Source organism: Acinonyx jubatus, chromosome E3 (genome assembly GCF_027475565.1).
Source record: "Acinonyx jubatus isolate Ajub_Pintada_27869175 chromosome E3, VMU_Ajub_asm_v1.0, whole genome shotgun sequence".
Classification (NCBI taxonomy): domain Eukaryota; kingdom Metazoa; phylum Chordata; class Mammalia; order Carnivora; family Felidae; genus Acinonyx; species Acinonyx jubatus.
Window position 1 is genome coordinate 40,024,977 of NC_069398.1, and position 23,426 is coordinate 40,048,402.

Below are 23,426 nucleotides of genomic sequence, written 5' to 3' on the forward strand. Positions count from 1 at the left end.
AGTGGCACCGTGGGGTCTGGGCATCGTTAACTCCTCCAGGGGCAATGCTGGGGAGGGGTGGGGGCTGCTCTGCGGGGGAGGGGAACCCATCAGGAGCCAGGGGTGGAGCCTAGAAGGCAGGAAGTGGTGGGTGGAGGAGGACTTGATGGCTAGTGCTGGGTCCCTTTTCCTGGCTGGTCTAGCTCCCTCCTGCTGGGGAGCCCTGTAGGGAAGGAGATATCTGGCCCGGGGAGGCATGGGGGCTAAGATACCAATGCAGCCTCAGGGCCTGGGTGCTCTTATTCTTCCAGCGCAGGGGGGCAGTCACCAGGACCCCAGGGCCCAGAGTAGGAAGAGGCCTTGCACTGTGTGGTTCCAAGGCACTGGATCTCACTCAGCCTTGCCTTCCCCATCTGCAAAATGGGCCTCACCAGCTCCCCAGCCTCTTCCTGGGTTTTAAGAGGGGGGTGGGAGTGGAGGGTCACTGCCGCTGTTACCCCTTCCCTGGGAGCTCTCAGGTGGGGGTGACTTGGCAAGAGTTCTTATGGCATCAGACTTCCCCGCTCCCAAACACGTCCATGCCACACCTGGAGCTTCGACAGGTCACCACCCCCTTCTGTGACTCAGTCTCCCCAGTCATGAGTGGAAGAGGAAGGGGCTGGATAGATAGCCAAGGGACCAAGACCTTCTCCTGGCTCTGACCTTCACAGATCTCTGCCTGGGGAGCAGCAAGCCCCTCCAAGAGTCATGGGAGAGTAGGGCTGAGGCTTCTGAAAGGGAACCGGGCCCCTGCCTCCTCCTACCCCAGCCAGACTGGTCCCCCACTCTCCTACGCCTTGTTTCCTCACTGTAACAGGCAATCATCTCTGAGAGCCTCCTGTGCCTAAGCCACAGTGAGCCTAGGCCCCCGTGCATGGAACTGGCTTGGCCTGGACCCACGGCACCCCACAAACCTCCTGCACACACTGCCACGAGGATGGAAAGATGAGGCGCACTTGCAGTCCCAAGCCACCCAGGCGCACCCACCCCCTCACTCACCCCCCAAAACCACCAGAGACAGGCGTGTGGCCCGGGCTAAGGAGCTTCCATAAAGCCTGCAAGCCTGCCAGCCCGAATGTCCCCCCCACCTCCCCACCACGTCCACCCTATCAAAGCTTTGGTCTCTTCGACCCTCGGCATCACCAAAACAGCCACAGCAAAATCAAGGGCATGTCCATGTCTCCCACCCATGTGTCTGCCGGGTCACAGTCCTTACCCCAAATGCCAAAACACGCCGACATGAGCCCTCAGGCTGAGGCCTGCACGGCCAAGGGCCCACTCTGTGGCTAGGGTCCACGTGAGATGGGGTCAACAGGCGACCCCACAGCCCAGCTCAGGCACCGTGACCGCTTTGATGCTCAGCCCCTCACTGACAAGACCTGAACCAGGTGAGGCCTGTTCCAGCTGGACTGGGCCCCTCCACTCCGCAGGGGGCCTTGCCAGGGCACATTTGGAACCCTCCCCAATGGTGTCCATTACAGACCTGGACTTAGGACACCATCTAGCCCTTGACCCTCCCCACCGATCCATCCCAACATGCCAGCTGCTCCTACCCGGGTGAGGTGTCCAGGGTGATGGAGGTGAGGGCGCTGGAGAAGTGCCGGGTGTCCCAGAGCTTCACTTCACGCTCACGCATCTGCAGGGAGGGAGCCAAGAGGGGCTCAGAGGGGCCCATCCCCGGGAACCCAATGCCTGAGGAAACAGCCTTGACACAGGGGCACCTGCCCCAGAGCAGAGCTTGGAGGGTGGCGGTGGGGGGTGAGTCATGGCAGGGAGGGAGGGTTTGGGTTTGCATGTCCGGCCCCTTTAAGAACCCTTAGGTGACAAGGGACAAGGGGCGGTTCCCTCCATGGACTCTGGTCCCTTGGGGGGGGGGCTGCCACGGTTCCCAGGGTCAGGCTTAGCTATTGCAAATGGAATCTGCCAGTTTTCAGCAGCTAGAGGTCCCCTGGGGCTCTGAGACCCAGCTGCACACAGGGCCGTATATGGACAAGCCTAGAGCTGGCTAGCCGTCCCCCACCTCCCCCTGGGCTTCACTCCTACCCTCTTGGTGTGGGTACCCCGCCCATCTGGGAGGAGCCCTACCTGGTTGAATCCACTGGACACAAGGTGCTCCCGGGTGCCCGTCCACACCAGCCAGCCATCCTTGCTGTTCTTGTGGGCCTCTGTGCTCTGGAGGACACAAAAGATGGTGCTGAGCCACCAGGTCCTCCTGCAGGGGGGACACCTGCCGGAGAGCCCTACAGAGGGCAGGAAGGGCCAGGATGATGACCCCAAGAGGCTAGCTGGGGACAGGGAAGACTGTATCACTACAGGATGGACCCCAGCCTCACCTTGGCTGAGGAAAGCTCTGCACCCAGAGGGCCACCCGGTCACCAAGCTTGGGCTCAGTCTCCCTCCTCCAAAGGGGACTGTTGGGCTGTCCTGCCACAGTGACGGTGCCAGGCCAGCAGCACATCCTTGTCCTTGCAGGTTCCTAGACTGGGAGGCACTCAGTTGCCGGTCACCAACCCCAGCCTCTGGGGACCCCTGTGCTCGCTCAGAACCTCATTTTTCTCACTTGTGAATGGGGCGTGTTGCCTGGGCTGCCTACTTCCCAGGGCTGTCTGAGCACCAAATGACACTACATGCAAGAGCCGGCCTACTACAGATCAAGGGATAGCAAGCATCCCAGCTGCCTCCTGAGTGCCAGGGGCTGGGGAGAGGGCCTGATGCCAGGCTCTAGGGAATGGTCCCTGGAGAGCGGAGAACGCACAGAAGTGCTCCTCCTCGCCCTCCCGCGGTGCTGGAGCTGCCAGCAGGAAGGCTTCCTGGGCCCAGGGAGGAGAGGCAAGTTCACACCCCAGGCAGCCCTGTCTCCTGGGCCCAGGCAGGGAGGAGCAGAAGGGGCCAGAGGAAATGCAAACAGCTCCCTCCCAGTCACCTCGGCCCCTGGAGCCTGAGACCAAAGACCCTGTTACCAAAAATAGCTCACCCCAAACTGTGGCCAGCTTCCTCCAAGCTTCCCACGATCTCCTTGGGAATGAATGAGAGAAGGGAGGTGGCCTGGGAGGAGCTGGCCCAGCGCCCCCTCCCCAGCCTGCGGAGGCGGACCCCAGCGTGGGAGACCCTGGAACGCCCGTGTTGTTTAAGGGGCTTTTCTCACTGCTCCCTTCCCACCCAGCAGCCAGCACAGGAAGTCGGGGCTGGTGCCTGAGAACCAGGGCCCCACACCCCTCTCCACACGAGGGGGCTGTGGGGCCAGGGCAAGATCAGCCTTGCCCTCACACCCCAGAGTCGGTGAGAAGTGTCACATGGGCCCTCCCTCTCATTAGTGTGCAAATATCCCGTGTAAGCAGCAAAACAGATGGCCAGCAAAGCATCATGCATCATTCATTCATTCGACAGACATTCGAGGCTTCCCCAGGCCAGGTACCATGCAAGGAGCTGGCTGGTTCTCAGGTGGATGGTCACATGGGGGAGACCAGGCTGCTCATTCATTTGTTCGTTCATAATACGAGTGGAGTGTTCAAACTGCATACTCCACTGGGCGCTGGGGACATGGTCAAAACAGAAAGGGTCCCCAAACTCACAGAATATACAAGTCGGGAGATAGAGGCGAACCGAACAGAAATACCTATGTCACTACACGTTGTTGTTAAGTGCCAGGAAGGAGCAAAGGGAAGGCTGTGGGCACAAGCTTTGGAGTCACTGCCTGGGTGAAAACCTGCCTGGCCACACTAAGCATGTCTTCCCAGCATGAATTACCCAACGTCTCTGTGCCTGTTTCCTCAACTGTAGAAAGAGTACTGAGCACTGTATTGGGTCCTCCTTTGGAGGGCTGTTGTGGGAAGTGTCAACACTGGCGAACACTCAGGGCTGTGTCTGATACACATCCAATAGGCATTTTTTTAAAAACATGGTAACAGATGGGGCGCCTGGGTGGCTGAGTTGGTTGAGCATCCGACTCTTGATCTTGGCTCAGATCGTGATCTCATAGTTCATGGGTTTGAGCCCTGCGTCAGGCTCCGCACTGGTGGTGCGGAGCCTGCTTGGGATTCTTTCTCTCCCTCTCTCTCTGCCCCTCCCCTGCTCGCGCACATACTCTCGCACTCTCTCAAAATAAATAAACTTAAAAAAAAAAAAAAAGATTTTAAAGTAACATAGGAGATAAGACGGGAAGGATCAGAAGGCGTGAACCAGGCAGGGGAACTGGCACCTGTGTAGAGTCTGAGCCAGGGAGAGCAGAGGCCAGTGAAGATGCAGGGGGTTCGGGGCGAGGGAGAGAGGGGCGCCCTTGAGCCTGCAGGGCGTGCGCGTCAGAGGCACAGGCTGGGGATGGAACATAACTTGGCCCGTCTCCCACCTTCCTATTTCACACATGGAGAAACCAGAGGCTCAGGGAGAAGCAGCCACCTGCATCCAGTCACCCAGCAAGACAGCTGTCAGCTACCTGAGCCTCCTGCCCCCCCGTGGGCCAGGTTACTATTCTAGGTCTGCGTGAGAGGGACCTGCGGTGAGAAGAGTTGAGCAGCTGGAAGGCAGAGGGGGGACCAGAAGGGACTCAGGATGTCCACAGGGTGGTGACGGTCTCTGAGCAGGGCACTGGTCTCTGGGAACACTGAAGGCACCAAGGAAGCTGAGACCAGGTAAGAGCTTAGACAGAGCCCAGTGTGCCCACCGTGGGCACACCTGGCTCTGTGTGCCCAGGGGCCACAGGAAGCCCCATGGGCGGGAGAAGGGTGGCCACCCACCCCTCCATCCCTATCTCCAGATTACTACAGTAATTTTTATTTTCAGAAATGGCAAGTTCTTCTTCCCTGACCTCAGCGGGACCAGGGAGGAGGAGCCCTCACTCAGATCCCCAGACTGTCATTCTCTGGGGCAGGGGGGAGGCTGTAGCTGGACCCCAGGCAGCCTGCGAGCCTGCAGCCCCAGCACTGTCCCAGGAGGCTCTGAGGGGAACCGCAGGAGGTAATTCAAGCCACAGGGGATGAGGCAGCCTGCAAGCCACAGGGGATGAGGCAGCAGGGCATCCTGCTTAGGGAGAAGCCCCACAGTCCCCTCGTGTTTCCCCCACACCTGGCCCCAAGGAGAGAACAGGAGGGGCTGAGTGGCCAGCACAGGGGCACCAGGAGCAGGCACATAGCAGCATTCCAGCCGCCATACGGCCAAATCCCACCTCTCTGTCACTATGGCAACACTTCCTGTGTGGGGCAGGGCAGCTGGAGGAGCAGCCCTGGGCTCCTGGGGTCCTTCCTCAGGGCCAGGGGACCTTCTCTGGTGTAAGACCCCCACCACCCACCTATTCTCCTTCCCGGCCAGGCTCAGTCCTGGGTTCCAGATGCTGGCCCCAGGACCTGCCTGATGCACACAAAAGGCACAGGGCCACCAGGCCACGCCAGAGGTCAGAGGGCTCACTCCAGGCCAGTCCTAACCCTGGTGAGGGTGCTGAAGCCTCACAACTCCCTGGACACTCGCTTTGCTGCAAGCTACTTCCCTGGCATGCCCATGGCTTCAGGGCCTGCCCTCCCACCCCTCCACACCCCCCCCCCCCCCCAATGGGCTCTGGCACCGTGAACAGGCTTTGGTGTCAGACGGAGCCTGCCTGGGCCACCCAGCTGTGACCCTGGGACAGAAATGACCAATGGGCCAACTTTACAGGGCAATCATGAGGGTGAAAAAAGACTGTGTGTGCCAAGGGCCCAGAGTATGATAAATGGTCATAAATGGAATCTAGAAATGAAGTAGGGGATGTGAACAGGAGACAGCTGCCCAAGCATCCCCTGACTCAAACTCAGGTCACACAGGGCCCAAAGAGGCAGCAGGAGGTGGACCCCCCCAGGGCTCCCCACCAGCCTCCATGCTACGGTGACAGCCAACGGGGCAGGGAGGGCAGCGCATCCTCCCGTGACTCCCCCAACAAAGCCCCCCTTCTAGTGGGGAAGGAGGATCTCCAAAGAAGGAGCTCCCCAAAGGCCTCTCCCCTGAGCTGGCCCCTCAGCTCACACCGACCCTGGCCGCCAGCAGCGGTTTTCCTAATAGAAGCCAGGTGTGGGCCAGATGCCCTGGGCGGAAGTGGGGGGCAGGGCCATGAGGAGGGCAGCGTTCCAGGCCCTACTGCCCCCGCACCAGCGCACCAGCAGCAGAGCACAGGCACCAGCCCAGCAGCTGCGAGGGGGCAGGAGCCACCCACGCTCTTCCCAGGTCTCCCTGGCCCAGAAGCCCCATTCAGGGGGGCTTCCTCCAGAACGAGATCCTCTCCCCCCTCTTCTAGGAACTTGGAGCCCTTTGGACGGCAGCCACTCTGTCTCCACCTCGGCACCATCATGGTCCCCCACCCCCCTTTGCTGGCGGAGGAGGCAGGGAAGGAAGAAAATGTTCAGGCTGGGGAAGCTGGCCCTTCAATGCCCAGTCAGGGCAGGAACGGGGGTACTACGCACAGTGCCCTGGGACCCCCCTTTCTGAGCACAGAAAGCTCCAGCGAAGCCCCCTGATCATACCTGCACTGCTCTGAGACTCTGCTGCCCTGCCAGCCACAGGGCCACAAACCATAAGCCAACTTCCCTGGGAAGCAGGGCCGCTGGTGAGTGGAGTGGGGAGTGGGCTAAAACCACTCCTGCCTGGCTTGGCTCACCTGTCAGGACGGGACCTCCGTCCGGTCTTCAGCCAGTCAGAAATGGAACAGACTGGGCCGTCTGGGGCCAAAAGCTGCTACGGCCTACCTGAAGGGGATTCCGTGTGTGCGTGTGCACACACACGTGCTACGGATGCAGGGTGGGGGTGGGGGAGGAAAGCCCTGTCATCCCTGGCTACTGCTGGTCAGGTGTAGGCTGACAAAGTGCCCTCTACCCCTGGTAGGGAACAAGTCCTAGGGATGGGGAAAGGGTATCTGTGATGGGCCTGGGGCTTTGCTGCGGAGCTCTTCCCCTGAGCTGTCAGCAGGGCCCTGATCTTTACCTTCCTCAGGAAAGAAGCCTCTTCAACTTCTAAAAAATACTTTTTCTTTTTTAATATTTATTTATTTGGGGGAGAGTGTAAGGCGGGGGAGGGCCAGAGAGAGAGGGACAGAGGATCCGAAGCGGGCTCTGAGCTGGCAGGCTGACAGCAGTGAGCCTGATGTGGGGCTCTAACCCACGAACCGTGAAATCATGACCTGAGCCAAGGTCAGACGCTCAACCGACTGAGCCACCCAGGAGCCCCTAGAAAAAAATTTTTTTAATGTAAATCTGAGCAGGGCACCTGGGTGCACTCAGTCAGTTGAGCATCTGACTTTGGCTCAGGTCATGATCTCACAGTTCGTAGGCTTGAACCCCACATAGGGCTCTCTGCTGTCAGCGTGGAGCCTGCTTCAGATCCTCCGTCTCCCCCTCTCTGTCCCTCCCCTGTGTGTGCGCATGCTCTGTCTCAAAAATAAGTAAATATTTTTTTAAAATGTAAATCTTCTCACCTCACTTTCGGCTTAAAACTTGAATGGCTTCCCATAGCCCAGGTGACAGGCCCCCTTCATCACGTGCCCGACACTGAGCCAATGTCAAATGAATGAATGTATGAATGAATGAATGATTCCCCAGTGGCTCACTGGCTATAGCATGAACCCAGAACCCAGAGCCCCGCTCAGCACTCAAAGGGCCACATGCACCCCAAGCACCATCACAAACACAAACCAAACATGCTCAGTGCCTAGATCCCACAGACCCAAAGGAGCAGAGTGAGAGTCCACTGGCTGTGAGACTGGACAGGTATGAGGTGGGCAGCTGTGTCTTTCTGGCTCCTCTGAGGCTGGCTTCTGCCAACTGTGCCAGGAAAGGTAGGGGGGATGGGGGTCTCAAAGGAGGAGAGGAAGCTGGATTCTGAAATTAGCTTCCTAAAGCCACAGGATGCCTCCACTGAATGAATGCCTGTGGACAGCCTGGCTGCACTGCACCCTGTGATCAAAGCCAGGTACTCCCAGGACTCAGAATATGCCTTCCGGAAAGAGCTGCCAGCAGCAGGAGCCCACCTCCCAGGTGACCCCTTCACACTCACAAGGCCTTGGCCAGGGGCGTGGGGTGTGGCAGAATCTCTGCCAAGAGGCAGAGCCTGTCCCGGCGGCACCTGTTGGAGCCACTAGGGCCTCAACCCAGCCCCCTGCCCACACAACTCACCTGGGAGGACCCGGGCTTCGCTCTGGGGTCGAAGATCCTCAGCTGCTTGTCCTGGGAAAGCAGAGAGGAGAAAATAGAGCACACTTAGGACAGGCAGCGTCCTCAGGGGCCAGATGTCCCCTCCACCCACAGGCTGTCATGGTCCCACACCCTAGTACACAGAGCTGGCATCACGCACCAGGGGGGACCTCCCCAGCCTGGTTCCTTCTTCTCACTGCAGGGGACAGGTCCCCTTTCCTGCCCCAGTCACCCACAATAGAGAACTCAGTGAGAATTCACATTTCCTGAGCACCTACTATGTACCAGGCCCGCTAACACACATGATCTCTCTCCGTGCTTCCAAACATCTTATGAAACAGTCCTATCACCACAACCCCCTCATAGATAAAGAAACTAAACCAAATTCTAGGCTACCAGCTGGCAAATGTTTTGCCCTGTACCCAGCCCAGCCCAGAGAGGTGTAAAAGATGATATCATTTCTACACTCAAAGAACTTGGTGTCTAACCAGGACAGTGAGCTGACACATCCTAACCATCACTCAGCATACAGTTACTGACTCAGGTTACCTAAGGGTGGAGATGGGAGTAGATCAAAAGATATGTATGTGTATTGTAATAAAGTACCATACCCTTATAATAAGGACTTTATTCCTGTAGAATAATTGATCTGTACGTGCATAGCGGGGCACCTGGGTGGCTCAGTCAGTTAAGTGTCCAACTCTTGATTTCGGCTCGGGTCATGACCTCACAGTCATGAGATCAAGCCCCACATCAGGCCCTGCACTGACTTTAGAGCCTGCTTGGAATTCTGTTTCCCTCTCTCTCTGCTCCTCCCTCTGTGTACCACGTGTGCACGTGTGCGCTCTCTCTCTCAAAATAAATAACTAAACATTAAAAAACCCTTTAAAAGCCCACAAACATCCATGCATAAAGAACCGGAGAAGAGAAGGAGTAGAACCTGCATTCCCTGCCTACTTAACGCCTTGGCCACGACAAACTATTAAGCACTACAAAGAAGGTGCAGAATAACATACGTGGTGTGATTCTGCTGTGGTAAAAATCAACAAAAATCCATATCTGACCACATTCCTGTAACTTTTGCGAGCTAGCTAAGCAAGGAGAAAGGTCTTAAACAGTGTGGGCTGTGCATTAAGGCTGGGTGCTGGGGAGGGGGAAGGCAGAGGGTAAGTAGCTTTTACTTTTTTTTCCATCTTAGCACAGTTTCACTTTGTTTAAATCAGCATGAATTCATATTTTCATATTTTGAAAAACAATGAAGCAGCAATAAACTGGAATTTGTAATTAAAAACATAATACCATTCACATCAGCATCAAAAAATATGAGACACATAGCTATACGTCTAACAAAATACATACCAGATTTATGGGAAGGATACTACAAGACTCTAATGAAAGGAATCAAAGAATTAAATAAACGGAAAAATATTCCACGTTCATGGACAGGAAGACTCAATACCGTCAAGACGTCAGCTCTTCCCAACTTGATCTACAGATTCAATGAAATCCCAGTAAAAATTCCAGCAACTTATGTTGTGCTTATTGACAAAGTGATTCTACAGTTTATATGAACAGGCATAAGATTCAGAATGGCCCAGGCAATACTGAAGGAGACCAAGTAAGTAGGACCAATAGTACCCAACTTTAAAGCTACGTTAATCAGACAATGTGGTACTGGCATAAGGATAGACAAATAGATCAAAGGAACAGAAAGGAAGGCCCAGAAACAGACCCCCACAAATGTGGGGAATCAAATACCTATGTCCTGGTTAAGGAGATTAAAGGGAATGCATTGCAAAGCAGAACAGTACTTTCTGGCCTTGCTGAAAACAGCAGACGTGTATCTAGTTAATCTGTATACAGGGGGTGGGTCCTGCCTGGGCTCGGGAATTCCCTAGACCCTGTTATCAACGGGGTATCTTATCTTATTCTCCACCTTGCTTTCAGCATCTGCTCTTTTGTAGTCTCTGGAATGCCATGTTGTTGTTTTTTTGCCTGATTTCTTGTTTTTTTGTTGTCTTGTTTCTTCTTGTTTTTGTTTTTTGTTTTTGTTTTTTTTGCCCGCAGCCACTGGCATACTGCACAATGTTTTCCCTATAGTTATGCCTGATAAATGTGGGAGCCGGGGAGTTGGGAGGGGTGCAGGAAGACTTCCCCTAGCCTCCCTCTCACCTCTTGCTCGGAGTCTTGAGTAATCCTTTCTGCTGTCATCCTCGGCTTTGCTGGACAAAGCCAAAAGCCAAACACACACAAATACAGTCAACTGATTTCTGACAAAGGACTGAAGGCAACACAACTGAGAAAAGACAGTCTTTTCAACAAACAGCACTGGGACAAGTGCACATTCACATGTGAAAAGGTGAATCTAGACACAGACTTTACATCTTTTACAAAAACCAACTCAAAATGGATCATAGACCTACATGTGAAATGCAAACTTACAAAAGCTCTAGAAGAGAACACAGGAGAAAAATCTAGGTGACTTTGGATTTGGCAATGAAGTTTTAGATACAATATCAAAAGTGTTGGTGTTGCATCTATACAACGTGACCAAAAAAACAAAAAACTGGGTTTCATTAAAATCATAAACTTCTGGTATATAGAGACACTGTTAAGAAAAAGGAAAGACAAGCCACAGGCTGAAACTACCTGCAAAGCACCTATCTGAGAGAGGACTTGTATCCCAAATACACAACACTTAAAACATTAGAAAAATTTAAAAAAGTAAGATTCTATTTAAAAATAAGAAAATAATCCAAATGAACAAATGGGCAAAAGACCTAAACAAACACCTCATCAGAAAAGATACACACGATGAACAATGAATACAGGAAAACCTGTTTCACATCATGTCTCATTAGGGAATTACAAACTAAAACAAGTTACCACCACACACCTATTAGAATGGCTAAATTTTTTTTTACAAAATGACAACACCAAATGCTGGAGAGATTAGGGAGCAACAGAAACTCTTACTCATTGCTGATGGGAATGCAAACGTAATAGCCACTTTAGAAGGCAGTCTGGCAGTTTCTTACAAAGCTACAGATAACTCTTAACTGTATGATCCAGCGATTACACTCCTAAGAATTTATCCAAATGAGTTAAGAACGTATGCTGGTATAAACGTTCATGGCACTTTTAAAAGTTGCAAAAAAAAATGGAAGCAATCAACAGGTCCCTCAACAGGTGAACAGATGAACTGCGGCACATTCGTACAATGGAATACTATTCCGTGATAAAGAAAAGAAGGAAGAAGCCAAACCATAAAACTCCCAGAAGCAAACGTAGGGGAAAAGCTTCATGACATCGGATTTGGTAATGACTCCTTGCATAGGACACTAAAAGCACAGGGAACCAAAGCCAACAGCAGACAAACAGGACTGCATCAAACTTCTGTTCTTCAAAGGACACAATCAACAGAGTCAAAAGACAGGCTGCCCTAAGGGATGGGAGAAAATGTTTGCAAATCACAGATCTGGTAAGGGGTTAATATCAAGAATACATTGGGGTGCCTGGGTGGCTCAGTCGGTTGAGCGTCCGACTTTGGCTCAGGTCATGATCTCACAGTCTGTGAGTTTGAGCCCCGTGTCGGGCTCTGTGCTGACAGCTCAGAGCCTGGAGCCCGTTTCAGATTCAGGGTCTCCCTCTCTCTCTGCCCCTCCCCTGTTCATGCTCTGTCTCTCTCTGTTTCAAAAATAAATAAACGTTAAAAAAAATTAAAAAAAAAAAAAAGAATATATTGAAGGGGTACCTGTCTGACTCTTGGTTTCCGCTCAGGTCATGACCTCACGGTTTCATGAGTTCGAGCCCCACATGGGCTCTGTGCTGATAGCGCGAAGCGTGCTTGAGGTTCTCCCCCTTTCTCTAATCTTCCCCCACTCGCACTCCCTCTCTCTCAAAATAAATAACTAAATAAACTTAAAAAAATATACATGAAGAACTCCTACAACAACAACAAAATCAAATACCTGTATGTAAAAAATGGGCAAAGGCACCTGGGTGGCTCAGTCAGGTGAGCATCTGTCTTTGACTCAGGTCATGATCTCACAGTTTGTGAGTTGGAGCCTCGCCTCGGGCTTGCTGTGGAGCCTGCTTCAGATACTTCTGTCCCCCTCTCTCTGCCCCTCCCCCATGTGCACTTGCTCTCTCTCTCTCTCTCTCCGTCTCTCAAAAGTAAACATGGTGTAAAAAAGGGGCAAAGGATTTGAACAGATATTTCTTCGAAGATATACAAATGGCAAATAAATATATGAAAAGACGTTCACCATCACTAATCATCAGGGAAATGAGGACTAAAACCACACTGAGATACCACCTCACATCCATTAGGATGGCTACTATCAAAGACCCAGGGCCGGGGAGGAAGTGCAAAAGCTGGGAGCCTTGTGCACTGTCGGTGGCAACATAAGACAGTGTGGCCGCTGTGGAAAAGAGAGCTGCAGCTCCTCAAAAAAGTAAAAACAGAATTACCTTATGATCCAACAATTCCACTTGTTAGCGTATACTGAGAGAACCAGGAAGAGGGTCACCAAGAGGGTGCCATGTTCGTTATTCACATTATTATTCACAGCACTCACTGCAGCATTATTCACAACAGCCAAGAGGTGGAGGCAGCCCAAGAGCCCACTGACAGATGAGCGGATAAACACAATGTGGTCCCCACAGACGATGGGATGGTATTCAGCCTGAAGAAGGACATCCTGTCACATAGCACAACACAGATGAACCTCCAGGACATTAGGGTAAATGAAGTAGGCCAGCCACAAAAGGACAAATCGTCTATGATTCACTTACACGAGGTATTTAAGGTAGCTCAAATCACACACGGGGAACAGAATGGCGGTTACTGAGGGCTAGCGGGGAGAGGGGGCAAAGGGACGTTGTTGTTTAATGGGTATAGAGTTTTGGTTCAGGAGACCTGTTTCACAACAATGTAAATAAACTTAACATTACCGTATATTTAAAAAATGCTCAAGGGGCGCCTAGGTGGCTCATCGGCTAAGCGGCCAACTCTTGATTTCAGCTTAGGTTATGATCTCACGGTTCCTGGGTTTGAGCCCCACGGTGGGTTCTGCTTTGACAGCATGGAGCCTGCCTCGGATCCTCTGTCTCTCTCTCTCTGCCTTTCCCCAATTTACACGTGTTCATGTACACGTGTGCTCTCTCTCTCAAAAGTAAGTGTTAACAAATTTTTTAATGGTTAAGATGGCAAATTTTATGATGCGTTTTTTACCACCATAAAGAAGTAGCTCTTGGTCCACAAAAAGCCATGGAGGGCCCACGAGTGCACCTGACTAAGGGAAAGAAGCCAATCTGGAAAGGCTGTGTGTTGTATGATTTCAACTACATGACATCCGCGAAAAGGCAAATAACATTTGAGAGACAGCAAAAGAATCAGTGGTTGCCAGCAGTTTGGAGGGGGATGGTGAATGGGTGAAGCACAGGGCACTTTAGGGCGGTGAAGCTATTCTGCACAATGCTGTCATGGTGGGCACGTGATGTCGTGCGTTCGTCAAAACCCCTACAATGCATCATCCAGAGTGAGCCCTCGTGTAAACTGTGACCTTCAGTTCATGCAGCAACAGCGGTTTACCTACAGCAAATGCACCACCCCAACCAATGCGAGACCAGACAGGGAGGAGGGACATGAGAACCCCAGGTACCAGGTACTAGCTGCTCAGTTTCTGCCTGGTTCCCACTTGGGTGCTGAGATGAACCTTGAAGGACAGGCAGAGCTTGCACTGGGAAGGGAAAGGTATTCAAAGGAGGTGGAAATGCATGAACAAAAATATGGAAACAGGAACTTGCTGACACGTGACATGAAGGGGAAGACAAGGTCATGCCAGGAGACCAGACGGTGGGAATGGAGGGGGCAGCGGGTGAGTGCTGGACAAGTGGACAAGTGAACAACAGAGAGGGCCAGGCCCAGGACTTCCTGACACGCTGGCAGGGTCCCAGGGTCCTTGGGTCACTCCTGTCAAAGTCTTCCCAGCCGCAGTTCACAGAGCACTTGCTATGTGCCATCCGGGAACCAGGCCCGGCCCCAGGATCAGCCGTGCTGTGCGGCACCACCCACAGCCTTGAGTTCAGGAGGACGCTGTCTAGAGGTGCACAGGACAGAAACAGGCCGAGAGAAGAGCGAACGATGGAGACAGGTGGAGAGAGGCACAGACTGACAGAGACAGAGAACAGGGAGAGAACAGAGAGAGACAGAGAGACAGAGGGACAGAGGACAACCAGAGATCGAGGAGAAACAGGGCAGCGAGAGACAGACAACAGGGAGAGACAGCGAGAGACAGAGGATCTTGAGAGACTATGGGCAAGAGAGAATGCCTCTTTGGGGCGCCTGGCTGGCTCAGGCATTTAAGCGTCCAACTCTTGACTCATGACTCAGGTCATGATCTCATGGATGGTGGGTTTGAGCCCCGCGTTGGGCTCTGTGCTGACAGTGAGGAGCCTGCTTGGGATTCTCTCTCTCTGCCCTTCCCCCTCTTGTATTCTCTGTCTCTCTGAGAATGAGTAAATAAATTTTATTTATTTACTTTTAAATGTTTATTTATTTTTGAGACAGAGACAGAGATCGTGAGCCAGGGAGGGGCAGAGAGAGAGAAGGGAACAGAGGATCAGAGGCAGGCTCTCTGGTGACAGCAGTGCGCCCGACACAGGGCTCGAACGCATGAGCCTTGTGACCATGAGATCACGACTTGAGCTGAAGTCAGATGCCCAACAGACTGAGCCACCCAGGCGCCCCAGTAAATAAACTTCAAAAAGAGAGAGAGAGAGAGAAAAAGTCTCCTGGCAACAGGGGCCACTCCCATCAGGAGCCATGTGGAGAGACAGATGGCCTGGGTTTGGATGCCAACTCCAGCACTTACGGGCTCTGTGACCTGGGCAAACCCCTAAGCCCCGGGTAGGACGAGGACAAGTGATAGCAACACGTCTCACAGGTCAGAGTCCCAATTGTTGCCTCATGGGTGCTCCCCAAAGGCAGCTGGGCCACCAAATGCAGGGGGTTCAACACTGGATCCACACCAGGGGTCAGACTGGGCACTGGAGGCTGGCCTGGCCTGCTGGGCCACAGCAGAGGGGGTGGCCCTGGGTGGCCAAGGTGTATGTCCTCACTGGGCTCACAGACACAACCGGACCACGTGGAGCGGGATCGCAGCTTGCCTGCCCATCCGTGAGGCCGACACGCCCCCTAGTGGTTGGCTGCATTTCCCTCAGCTGGAGGAGCTGGGAAGAGAACAGGAAGGGGCTTCTGCGGTAAAATCAGGGGTCCTGGGAGGCAGAACCAGACAGCCAGCAGGAGATGGTGTGGAGAGGGGGAAGCCCCGAGAGGAAGCAGAGTGTCCCTCACGCTGTACCCAAATCAGGCAGTCCTGTGTATAAACCTAGAGCCCAGCCTGCAACCCGTCTGAGCAGAGCTCCCTCCTGCAGAGGGCGGGCCCCTCACTGGCTCCCCCACGTGCTCAGGACAAACCCACGGACACCTCCTCCTGACCTTCAGTCACGGGGGGGGGGGGGCGCCAGGACCATTCCCCAAAGGTTTTGGCATTTCAGACCCCCGACCAGGATCCTGAGGGTGCCCCTTGACAGGAGAGGGCAGCAGCAAACTCAGGACCGCGGTGGCCCCCAGCCACCACTGACAGCTCGGAGTGGAGATCACACCCTGTAGGACAGCGTCCCCCCCAGGATGCTGCACCCGGACGCGGCAATGTCAGGTGCTGTGTCCCCACAGGTAGAACACCCAGGTCCAGGAAAGCAGAGGTGGGCGTGGGGGAGGGCTCTACTCCAGCCACCCATGTGGGGAACCAGTGGTTCCTACTCCACAATCTCAGGCTCCTGGGTCGAGAGGGGCAGGAGAGTTCCACCGGATCGAGCTGTGGCCTCATCACACTCACTCATCCTCAGGAGACAACAGCCTATAGGAAGCTGACTCATCACGCCAACAGGAGGTGGCAGGACACAGAGGGGCATTCTGCGACCGGGTCACTTTTCACCCCCCCACCCCACCATTCAAACTGGGAGGCAAATGGGGCTCAGACCCCTGGGGAGGAGTGCCTGGACAGCTGCACACTTCCTCAGTAAACCCTCTGCTAACTCCCCAGAGCTGACACCCTCCTTCCCACGCTCTAGGCCCTCCTCCCTGCCCTCCTCGGTCACCCAGTCCCGTCCCCAGTCCCGGAGGCCTGGCACCTGCACGGCCCCCTCTCCTGGGGGCTGCAACACTCCTCATGGCCTCCCCATGCCCCCCCCCCAGCTCCACCCCCTCTTGCTGGATTCCCCACCTCCCCCATGCCCACTGCTCTCAGCTGGCCTCATACTCGCCCTCGCCCCACCCGCCTCCCTTCGCCGGCGGTCGCCCGCAGCTCCTTTTGCTGGCACTCCTCACCTGGCTGCCTCCTCACACGGCAGGAGCCCTGGGAGACAAGGCTGCATCCTAATCCAACTCTTTGTAGCCTCACGGAAACCAGAAACCACCGTGCTGGGCTGTGAGCTCTGTGGAGGGGAGGGGTCTCTCTGACTGCTCCACAGGAAGTGACCCATGTCAAGCCTCTAGACACCTGACTCTCAGACATCCTGCCTGCAACTGGGCTGGGGGCCTGGAGCTGACACAGGGCAGTGGATGCAAGACCGAGAGAAGCCACCTCCCTCCAGGCTGCAGCCTGGACTGGCCTTGTGGGCTGCAGCTCTTAAGTGAAGGACCATCCAAGTCACACCTGCAGGCCATGGGTGGACACTGGCGGGATCCCCCTCACCAGGAAGCCATCCAGCCTTGTGGCCAGAGAGAGCTCTAAGAGAGGTGGCCCCGGCTTGCCCTGAGCCCCACAGCCATACCCCAGGCAGGCCAGTCCGGGCGAGGGCCATTAACATCAGAACATTCATACTGGTGGAGACCACACCTGCACCTCCCGTGAGGATGCTGCCCTCATCTGCTCAGGGCCGCTCTGCTACTGCGGAGGCCAAGGCACGTTCCCACTATCCTCTGTCACAGCTGCAGATCTGAGCCCTTCAGGCACCCACTGGAGGAGCTCTAAGGCCAGAGAAGGGCAGGGGCCCAGCGGCAGGGCTTCCGCCTGCGGGACCGGTGCTCCTGCTGCCCCACGTTTCGGATGAGAAGCGGCAGAGCAGCAGGTTCAGAGGACGGAACAGACACCCAAGTCCCCTCCCAAAGCCCAGGCTGGAACCACAACCTCCACACACAGCCCCAGGAGGCTGGCATTACTCCTCTGGAAGACAACTCGGGAAAATCTACCAACCAGCTGACAAACCTTCACAACCTCCAAGCCAGCAATGTCCCTGGTAAAAATCTAGACCCGGGGGGAGAGGGAGATAAGGCCCTCAGGCCAAGTCAGCCAAATCCAACCCACAACCCGAGATCTGATTCTGCAGTTACAGTTTTACTAGAACGTGGACATGCCCACCATTTACATTTGTCTGTAGCTGCTTCCTTGTTACAAAACGGCACCGACAGAGACAGCGTGGCCTGCAAAACCCAAAGTATGTACTATCTGGTCCTTTACAGAAGTTTGCCGGCCCCTAAGCTTTGTAAGCTAAGAAAGTCACATTGAGGGACGCCTGGGTGGCTCAGTTGGTTAAGCGTCTGACTTTGGCTCTCACGGTTTGTGAGTTCAAGCCCCATATCAGGCTCTGTGCTCATAGCTCAGAGCCTGGAGCCTGCCTTGGATTCTGTGTCTCCCTCTCTCTCTCTCTCTGCCTCTTCCTGGTTCATGCGCGCGCTCTCTCTCTCTCTTTTTCCTCCTCTTTCTCAAAAATAAATAGACGTTAAAAAAATTTTTTTTTAAAGTTATGTTGAGGGGCACCTGGATGGCTCAGTCGGCTAGGCGTCCAACTCTTGGTTTCGGCTCAGGTCATGATCTCACGGATCGTGGGTTCGAGCCCCACGTTGGGCTCTGTGTTAACAGTGCAGAGCCTGCTATGGATTCTCTCTTATTCCATCTCTCTGCCCTTCCCCCATGTGTGTGCACACAGTGTCTCAAAATGAATAAATAATCTTAAACTTTTTTTTTTTAATTTAAGAAAGTCACATTGCAAACAAAAAACAAAACCCCTCAAAAAATCTGTATACAAATATATTCAGATGTTATAACTTGTAATAGCATAACTCAAGTGAACTCGTAAATCTGAATGATAGAATATTTTCTGTGATGTTCATTCAATTACTGATGAACTGGAAAACATACATATTACACAGAACGTAAAACACAGGGTAGAGTAACGTGGAGAGTGCGATCTCAACACATACAGGAAAACATGCCTAAGAAAAGTTCAGAGAGAAAGATGTCAAGATGGTGACAGACATCGCCCCTGGGTGGGGAGGATTACAGGTGATTTTTTTTTACTTTTCCACTCCTGTCCCAAATTTGTAAAACAGGCACAAACTACGCTCCTCTGGTAACCATAAAGTAAAAACTCCCGGTGGTGGCGGTGACTATCTCCTGCCACTCTCCTCCTTCCCTCCCTCTCGACCTCACTCTGTGAAGAGCTAAGGGCATGCAAATCAGGGCAGAGAGGGCTTCTCATTGGAGGGGGAGGTCACAGCCCCAACCTGTCCAGCTGGTGCTTCTGTCTGGAACGCCTGTCCCCTCCTCCTCAGCGAGGGAGGCCCCACCTCGCTGTCCCTGGGAAGGGGCATGCACCAGCGGAGACGGAGCAAGCGAACCACGCCCTGCTGCACGACCACCTTGCCCTCCAGCAGGGGCTGCTTGGGGGCTAGCGGCCCCGCTGACTGCAGAGCACAGGCCAACACCTGGAACTTACTGTCTAATGAACCAAATGGGAAATAAAACTTGACACCAAAAAAACAAAAACAAAAACAAAAACCCACATGGAAAATGGGTCTTCCAAGAAGGCAGAGAAAAGAATTTTGGAAAGAGGATCTCCCAGGTATGCAGACCCCACATTTTCTCTTTCAGAGAAGCCCTTGGTCCCCCTGGCCCCCCCTACGGAGCCAAGTCTCACTGTCCAGCTGCTTACCTTGCAGGTCGTGCCCACCAGGGCTCCATCCCGGCTCCAGACAGCACCCTGCACCAGGTCCCCATGGGCCGCCAGCTCTGTAGAGAAGCAGCCAAGGTCAGGAGGGCATCTAGTGTCTCCCCACCCTGCCCTGGGCAATGGGAGCACCAGGGAAGCGGGTGCAGGAGGACCTGGCTGGGGATAACTTCCCAGGGTGCAGGCCGGAGCTGCAAGAGCCCCTCTCCTGCGGGAAGAGCACGAGGTGCATGTCCTCCCAGACACGCTGCACTGCACCCGGGACTTCTCACTTTAGCCCTGCCCTCAGCAGGCCACGCTTGCACTCAAAAACCTTCTGAGGCTCCCTGCTCCTCAGACGGGTTCTCACTTCCCACCCAGGGTTACTTCCAGTCACTCACCAACACACCCCACCTAAGTGACACCACCCCGTGGCTGAGCCACATTCCCACCTTGGACTCTGCTTGGGCCACCCCTGCTCCTTCCCCAGTGTGACAGTTTTGAAATATGTCCACATAGGCATAGGGGCTCAGTCAGTTAAGCATCCAACTTCGGCTCAGGCCATGATCTTGCGGTTCATGAGTTCGAGCCCCACATTAGGCTCTGTGCTGACAGCTCAGAACCCGAAGCCTGCTTCAGATTCTGTGTCTACCTCTCTGCCCCTCCTCCACCCTCTCCCTCTCTCTCAAAAATAAATAAACGTTAAAAAAATTTTTTGGAAATACATCCACAAATTTTTTGATGCTCCTATTATAGGTTGAATTGTCTCCCTCACGAAAAGATGCTGGGACGTCTGGCTGGCAATATTGAAAGAGCATGTGACTCTGGATCTTGGGAGTCATGAGTTCGAGCCCCTGTGGGGTGTAGACATTACTTAAAAATAAATAAACGTAAAAAAAAAACAAACAAGGATGCTGACATCCTAACCCTCAACACCTGCGCTATAACTTTATCTGGAAACGGGGTCTTTGCAGATCAAGTTAAGCTGGTATCATTACGGTGGACCCTAGTCCTATATGACTGGTCCTCATGAAAAGGGAAATGTGGACACAGAATTGGACGTGCACAGAGGGAAGACGATGCGAAGACACGGAGAAGACGCCACGTACAAGCCAAGGGACACCTGAGGCTATGGACGCAAGGAGAGAGACCCAGACTGTCCACCAGGGGCAGCCAGCCGCCATGCTGTGGGGGCACTCAGGTGGCCCGGGGACAGGCCCCATGGCAAGGACTGAGGCATCCTGCTCATAGCCAGCACCGTGTCCATGAACCCTCTGAGAAGCTGAGCCTCCTGCCCCAGTCACATCTTCAGATGACGAAGCCAGTGTCTCAACTGTAGCCTCGTAAGAGACCCTTAGCCAGAACCACCCGGCTAAGCAGCTCTCAGATCTTGGACCCTCAGAAATTGTGACATAAACAGATGCTCCTAATTGTTTTAAACCCCTAAGTTTTGTGATCACTTGTTCTGCAGCAGCAGAGGACCACTATGCCAGGGCTTATTGCCCCGAGATCAATCCCAGCCCTGCCACCCACTTGCTCCTTGTTCTTGGTCAAGTTGTTTAACCTCATCTGCAACATGCAAGGCCCTCAACACAGTGGCAGCACGAGACGACCTGAGATGCAGCAGTTACAGCTGGGTGACCCCCTAGTGACATTCTGCCTGGTAACCTTCACCTCTGCTCCAAAGGTTAAGCTGGTCTCCTTGACTATACCAGGAGCTCTCTGTGCGTAGTTTATGCTACTGGGGGCCCTTGGTTGGCCCCTGGGTCCCAGCCCCAAAGATGGGGACACCACCTTGGTGTCCCGCCCTGGTCACCCTGCACAGTTCTAGAAGGCAAGGCTGTCCTTTAACTCATGGAACCTCGCATCTTTTCCCTAAAAAGGGGACGAGCGTGTCAGGGCCTCGGCAGAAACGACTCAGTGGCATCACCAGAGAACACCAGGGCTCCGTGGGGGTCACAGTGCAGGGTCGTAACCATTCACTGAGTAATCGGGCTCTAGACTGTCATCATCTACGCGTAGTCTGAATGTTTGTATCGCCCTACGAGTTGAAGCCTAACTCCCACTGTGTTTGGAGGCAGGGCTTGAAAGAGGTGATTAGGTCACAAGAGTGAAGCCTCCCAAACCGGATTAGTACCCCTAAGAAAGGGGCCCTGAGAGTGTCCTCGTCCCTTCCACCATGTGAGGACACACCACCAGGACGACCATCTGTGACCCAGGAAGTGGGTTCTCACCAAACACGGAACCTGCCGGCATCCAGATCTTGGACGTCCAGCCTCCAGAACCACAAGAAATGAGAGCCCCGGCTGTGGTAGTGTGTTAGAGCAGCTGGACTCGGGATGGACTAAGACAGGCTAGGTCGTGAAATCGAGAGAAGCATGGGGGAAGGGGCTGTAAGAGAGCAAAATCCCCGCCTGGCAGAGAAGCAGCCAGACGTTTGTTTTCAAAATCGAAGTGACATATAGTTCGAGAAATAACAGTATGAGAAAGTTATTTAGACATATGGAAGAAAAACAGCTACATGAAATGAAAACAGATGCCTAAAGGAAGTGGGGACGGATGGAGCATGTGTAATACGTCTGCTGGAATCTTACCACCTTTCAAACCACGTACACATGAAACTTTAACACAGATTTTAAAATTCACGTTAGCAAAAACATAAAGCAACAGAGTGCCGTCCAGCCGGGGGGCCGCCCAGGGTGGGCAAGGCCAGCGCGGCCCGTACCTGTGAGGGCCTGCTGCTTGGTTACATCCCAGACCTTCACGGCGGTGCCCGCCGCACTCACCAGGACACCATCCACGGTGGGGTGGAACTGCAGTACCTCCACCTGGACGCCCTCAGGGCCCAGCACCAGCCCCGGCACCGAGGGCAGCGCCTGGCCAGGGGCCGGCAGTCGCCACAGCCTCACCTACGGGAAACAGCAGGTCGGTGAGCCCAGGGCTGGGGAGAGCCTCCAGCTGGTCTTGCCCAGGGCTGCCCCCAACCCCAGGGGTTGTACCTGGACATAGAGGCTGTGTATCCTGTGTTAGGAAAGCCAGGGTAATCCAGCCCAGGATCATAGGGTGTAATTAGAGGCGGGGGTGGGGGAGACAGGAGCCACGGAGTGGGGCTCTGCTCTGTCTCCTCAATGTCCCACATCACCCCAGCCCTGCTCTCCTTAGGCAGCCAAGCAGCAGAATGGCAAGTCAGGGCCACAGCTCCCAGCAAGCACACAGAAGCTCACGGGAGCTGGTGTAGATCAAGGAACTGAGAATTTGGGCTAGCCCAGCCCTGGAGGCCTGTGGAGGGGCTGAGGGCCCTTGAGGGGAGGGGGAGGCGCATTGAGCAACTTGTCCAGCAGCTCCACTCACCGTCCTGTCGGCTGAACCCGTGGCCAGAAGAAAGTCATCAAAGGGAGAGAAATCCAAGTCCGTGACCAGGTCTGTGGGAGAGCAACGACTGACATGGGCCTCATGAGAACTCACCAGAACTTTGTTTCCAGCCCGATGTGATGTCTCCCCAAGGCAGAGAACCGCAGCCTAGGGTTTCACAGGGGACACCTCTGCTCACACGGTGGCGGGCTGAAAGCCCACAAGGAAAGGCACTTCTGGAAACCCCTGCCTGTGATATACATGCCCCAGAACGGGCAAAGCCCTGCGTCAGGAAGCTAGCAGGATGACAGACACAAAGCTCCTCAAACTACTGAGCACCTGCCTTTGCTCAAAACCCAGAATGCAATGCGGGGTTCAGCACATCAACATGTGAATGAATGCGAGTACCAGCCCTGCTCTGGGCCCACGAGGTATTCACAAACCAGACAGTTGCCACCCAGCCCCAGGAGACCCTCACCACCTCACACGTCTCTGCAGACGTGGCAAAACATGGACTGAGCACGCAGGGGGACCCCAAGGTCAGGGGTCAGGGCAGCTTCATGGAGGAGGCACGGGGAGCCCTGGGGAATATGAAGGACCAGAACAGGTTAGAACATCTGGGAGGCGGGGCCTGGATGACGGGCCTAGGCTAGGAGCTCTCTGCTCCTCAGGTCCCACCGGGGCTGACACTTGGCTTGAGGGCACCTGACCCGAGCCTGAGCAGCCAGCTGCTCTCATAAGGCAATTAAACCAGGAAGTGAGGTCTGGTGACAGGGTGCCTCAGGGACTAGCCTTGGGGGGAGGGCAGCCAGCTGGGAAGGAGCCGTCAGGTCCTAGCCAGGACCCTCCTAAGGCCTGTACATCCAGCTGCTCCTTCAGCTCTGGAAGCTCCCCAGGCTTTCAGTTCTGGAAGCTTTC

General features: G+C 54.2%; 1 protein-coding gene across 2 annotated transcripts in view; it reads right to left on the bottom strand.

Annotated features, from left to right (window-relative positions):
* CORO7 (coronin 7) overlaps nucleotides 1-23,426 on the bottom strand; it is a 56,669-nt gene that overhangs the window by 26,556 nt on the left and 6,687 nt on the right. Inside the window, exons 4-9 of one of the 2 annotated variants that reach the window (XM_027043336.2) lie at nucleotides 22,509-22,579; nucleotides 21,883-22,066; nucleotides 19,164-19,240; nucleotides 8,145-8,195; nucleotides 2,104-2,190; nucleotides 1,572-1,654 (exon numbers count right to left, since the gene is read on the bottom strand). In XM_027043336.2, the coding sequence (XP_026899137.1) occupies nucleotides 1,572-1,654; nucleotides 2,104-2,190; nucleotides 8,145-8,195; nucleotides 19,164-19,240; nucleotides 21,883-22,066; nucleotides 22,509-22,579 (553 nt within the window). Of the gene's footprint in view, nucleotides 1-1,571; nucleotides 1,655-2,103; nucleotides 2,191-8,144; nucleotides 8,196-19,163; nucleotides 19,241-21,391; nucleotides 21,854-21,882; nucleotides 22,067-22,508; nucleotides 22,580-23,426 lie in introns of those variants that run through there. The other variant, XM_027043338.2, reaches the window with a different exon arrangement.